This window comes from Pygoscelis adeliae, unplaced genomic scaffold (genome assembly GCF_000699105.1).
Source record: "Pygoscelis adeliae isolate BGI_AS28 unplaced genomic scaffold, ASM69910v1 Scaffold60, whole genome shotgun sequence".
Taxonomy (NCBI): domain Eukaryota; kingdom Metazoa; phylum Chordata; class Aves; order Sphenisciformes; family Spheniscidae; genus Pygoscelis; species Pygoscelis adeliae.
Window position 1 is genome coordinate 652,850 of NW_008823954.1, and position 4,644 is coordinate 657,493.

Below are 4,644 nucleotides of genomic sequence, written 5' to 3' on the forward strand. Positions count from 1 at the left end.
ACGCGGAGCGGGTGCCCTCAACGGGCCACCCCTGCCCGCCTTCGCACCTGGGCCGAGGGCATGTGGGCAGAGGGCCCAGGTGGGGGGCGTGTGGGGTGGGAGGGAGGCGAGAGCCCTCCGCAGCCGGGCTTTCCTCGCTGGCCCCCTCCACAGCGGGAGGAGCGCGTTGGCCCTCCAGCTGGTCAGCGTCCACCAGGCAGGGCTCTCCCTGCGGTTCGTTGCCGGTCATGTTATGGTTTGCTAAAGCTGATGCCCAGGATGGGGTTAAACCCCTGCACCCCCCCAAATTGGAGTTTTATACCCGTGTTTTGCTTTTCGTGATTCACTGGCTGAGGGGGAGACAGGTTGTGATGCTGTGCCAGCCACCCCTCCTGTACGTGCAGGTATCCCTAGTTAAACACAGGGCAGCAAGTTTGTTTATGGGGTGGTGGTTTTGGGGTTTATTTTTTGTGGTCTCAACACCATCCAGCCTGGACTGCAAGCAGCCAGAGTCCAGACAATGTGCGGCCGCTCCTCCTGTTTATCTTTGGCTGGAGATGACTGTTAGTGGTGACAGGGCACCTCTGGCAAGAAAATAAACCAGCCGTGACACTACAAGAGCTTGCGTTGAATAGGTAGGGGGCAATGACGTGGTTTTTTCTAGGTCTGGGTGAAGTTTCCAGGGAAGACCACTCAGGAAATTATCCCCTTCAGAGCTGACATCCCCCCTGGGGAAGGGGGATAACAGCATAAGACACTTTATTCCTGCTCTTAGTTTTGCTGCTTTCTGTTTTTTCTGCTTTCTAATTCAGCAGTTATTTCCCCCTCCACCCGCTCCCCCCCAGCACACACTATATGCACAATCTTTGCAGACTTGTTAAAACCAAATCTGTTGGGAAACACAGAAAACTTTCCAGAGAGGCATCAATCCAGCGGGTGATCTCCTCAGCTCCCTGCTCGCAGAAATATGTGCACACCCCGTAATCCTGCTCAGCAACTGGTGCGATCAGTCGTTTAGAAGAGCCAGAAGCTGTAAAATGCTTACGCTCCGATTTAGTGCAACTTCACGTCCTCTTTGCGCTGCTGTAAATGCCTCTACAGACTGTGCAAGGACTGGGAAACTTTGCTCTTTTCGATAGCTGTGCCTGGCACCTAAAAGTAATTAATTCCTTTGTAGATTTTTATTTTTTCACTGTCTGGATGAACTATGCCCCTCCCAGCCCAAAGGTGGTTTCATGTTTAACAGCCATTTAAGTGTTTAATGGTCCTTTTCCTAGATAAGTATGGCTATTGTGTTCAGCTGAGCTGGCCCTGGCAAAAAAAATCTCCGGGTAGCAGCTTTTCATTCAGCAGATGAGAGTAGGTTTTGGTTGTTTTGGGTGTTTTTTGGAGCAGGGGGTCTAAACAGACACTAGTAATATGTGGCACATGTCTGTGGGTGGCTTATCATCAGTGTTTTACAAACATATGTTAATTAAGCTGCCTTGCTGCAATGAGATTGGCAAGTTAATGCTTGCTAATCTGTAAATACCTATGAAGAGCTAGGCACGCCTATGGGCCCTATAGATAAGTTGTTATCCATAAGATAGGTAGAATGGGGAAAACCTCTTGCAGGGATAGACACTCTTGCTCTGACTTGCTGTATTTGGGAACGCTCCTAGGTAATCTCGACAGATCACCAGCTTGTGGCAGGGGTTTGGGAAGACTAACGTACCAACAGTGGGATTGCCCCCCTCACATTTTGCTGGCTTGGAAGTGCCATCTGCAAGGCAGCTCATCTGCTTTTCATACAGGACCGCAGTTTTCAGGGGTTTAGTCCACAGTCTTGCAAAGAAGCCTGAACTGACCCAGGGCCCCAAAGCCTGGAGGGAACCATCCCTTCATATTGCAAGGCCAGTACTAACAATTAATGGTCTGTCCAGGACGTGGTGTAATCTCTGCAGTCATTGGACTCCTTGCAAATGGAGGGGATGGAAAGGAAACAAATTCACACTTCCGCTATCTATTCTTGATCAATTCCCTATGTGGATGTTCTTACTTCAAATGAATATTATCTGGCATCCTTACTCCTAAATAACTACATCCATACCACAGTGTGTGGAGGGGAGAGGGAGCATAACAGGCCTGAATTAATGCGTGAACTCTTCATGCCTTTAATTATAATCTGCCTTTATATGAAGTTGCTGAGGAATAAAGTGGCACAAGTTCACTGTATTATAATTTTCAGAGGTTCTAGTAATATTCCCTGCATCTTGCTGCTTTGTGCTGGGAAGCGAGAACCAAGGTAGGACCTGAAATCAAGTTCTGCCTAGCAGAAGTTATCGAGGGATTTACTATTAGTTTATAATGTAGCTTCACCATAGTTCACCTGTATCAGGAACCTACACATTAATGATGAACATAAACACAACGTTAGCTCTTTTTTTTTTCTTTTTCTAACAAAGAAAAGCTTGTGTAAGCACTGTTGACAGGAGCCTGATGGAGCAGATGTGTTGGTTGTTGTTGGCCATACAAGCAAAGACTCAGCAAACACGGTAGGGGACATTTACTGTGGTATCACTTTCCCAAAAGCAATTTCTTCAAGGGCATTTTTTCAAAGGAAAGAGGTCTCTGGTGACAATTGTTCCCCCTTCCATAGGGGGCTCCTGCAACTTGAGCTGCACTTCTTCTGAACTTCAAGTGAAGAAAATCCTACTGTTCAATCCAGTCTTCAGCTCCATTCGCACCTGTATGTGCCGTCCCCAGCACAGCTTGGCTCGTCACTGTGACCCCAGCGCCTGGGAAATTAAAATTTAGGCAACTCTATTCCCAGCATACTGTCAGCATGAGAGCTCTGACCTGGCAAGTTGATGTTTCCCAGTGGGACTAGGAAAACAGTAGTTTCCTTCATTCATAGCCTCTCAAATGCTGGGGAGAATAACTCTTTCAGGCAGAAAAGTGAATTGATATTTCTAGTGGTGTAAAAGGTTCAGAAAGGGAGAGAAAGACAAAACATCTAAGATCAGCATTAAAGTTGCCCATAACCTTCTTGGTTTTGTTGTTACTCATCCTATGAATGTTCAGGCTTGTCTGTCACAACAGTGCAACCTTTTGTTTTTGTGTAAAATCTATGCCTGGAAAGAGGGATTAGTTTTATACCAGAAAAAATGTACATGAGAAGAGAGGGAACGATCATTTTGCCTCCAAATCTTGAACACACACTTCAGTCCCTTCTTGACAAATATGAGGTGTTTATGTTTGAGCTTCATAAGACATTCCTCACGAAGCCAGCCCTGAGAGCAGACTTCTCACAGGGAATTGGGAAAAAAGGAAAATAAAATTCTTGTTGTCTGCACTATGCACCATGGCTGAGGATTCAGGCCCCGATTCTTCTGCACATTCATTCTTCCATTACTCACCTTCTGATTAAGTGTTAGAGCTGTATTTTTCACTCTTCTTTTTCAGTCTATTTTCAGCGTTCTTCTTTGAGTGAATCCTTACAGAGGCAATGAAAGTTTCACAATACAGAAGAGAAACTAGGTATTTGGCTTTGGCATTCCTCAGGCTGTTGAAATAAGCCATCTTCCCCTAGAAGAAGGAGAACTCTCAAAGACATTTATTAAGTTCCTTCCAAAGTGCAGCACGAGCCAAGCCAGAAAATTACAAGATTATTGGTAGTGCTTGGGCATGTACATCCCTGTACTTTTGTCTCCCCTATATCCTCCTCCTCCATATTCTGGTATCAGTGCTTTCCTTTATTTTGCACTGGTGTGATGGGCATCCCTTTCAGTTCCTAATATTTTATTCAGTTGTCTGTCTACTGTCTTCTTGTTTCCAGATTATTGCAGTGGTCATGGATGTATTTACAGACCGGGACATCTTTCGCGATATTGTTGATGCAGCATATAAGCGCTGGATCCCAGTCTATATAATCCTGGATGAGGAGGGTGTGAAGCTCTTCCTGGAAATGTGCAGATGCCTTGACCTCAGCGACTTGCAGATCCGGGTAAGATATTCAATACTGAACCATTATCTCCTGCAGGTCAGTGGCCTTTTTCAGTTGTGATGGATCTTGGAACTCACTTGTACAGGCACACACATCTCTTACAAGTCACATCACAGCACTTAGACAGTGGTTGATGGAACACAGAGGGATAAGAGAGTGGCTTGCTAATGCAGAAGGAAAGAGAAAGGAAGGATTTGGAGTTTTTGTTGTTCACCTGAGACAGGGGTCTATGTACTTTCTTGGCTTTTGTGACCTAAAAATTCCTGTTTGGGAAGAAAATTGTCTGAGGAAATTCCTGTGGGTCTCCTATGCAGGGATTCAAACTAGAGCTCTGGATCCCAGTTATAGCACACATATACTCTGTGAAATCAAGACTTTCCTATCCAGCAGTGATTATCTGGGAGTGAATGAGCTTGTAGTCCTCCTTTGCCTGAGATCAGAGTATGCCTTCTTATAGTGCATGCAATAGAGCAGAGTAGTCAGCCTACCTTGGCTGGCAGAAGCAGCCTCAGTAGGATCTCATTCATAGAATCATAGAATCATTTAGGTTGGAAAAGACCTTTAAGGTCATAGAGTCCAACCATTAACCTAACACTGCCAACTCCACCACTAAACCATGTCCATAAGCACCTCATCTACCCGTCTTTTAAATACCTCCAGGGATGGTGACTCAACCACTT

General features: G+C 45.6%; 1 protein-coding gene across 1 annotated transcript in view; it reads left to right on the forward strand.

Annotated features, from left to right (window-relative positions):
• Positions 1–4,644, forward strand: part of FAM83F (family with sequence similarity 83, member F) — a 37,207-nt gene that overhangs the window by 13,235 nt on the left and 19,328 nt on the right. The window contains exons 3-4 of the mRNA XM_009322592.1: positions 247–383; positions 3,797–3,964. Coding sequence (XP_009320867.1) covers positions 247–383; positions 3,797–3,964 — 305 coding nt within the window. The remainder of the gene's footprint in view (positions 1–246; positions 384–3,796; positions 3,965–4,644) is intronic.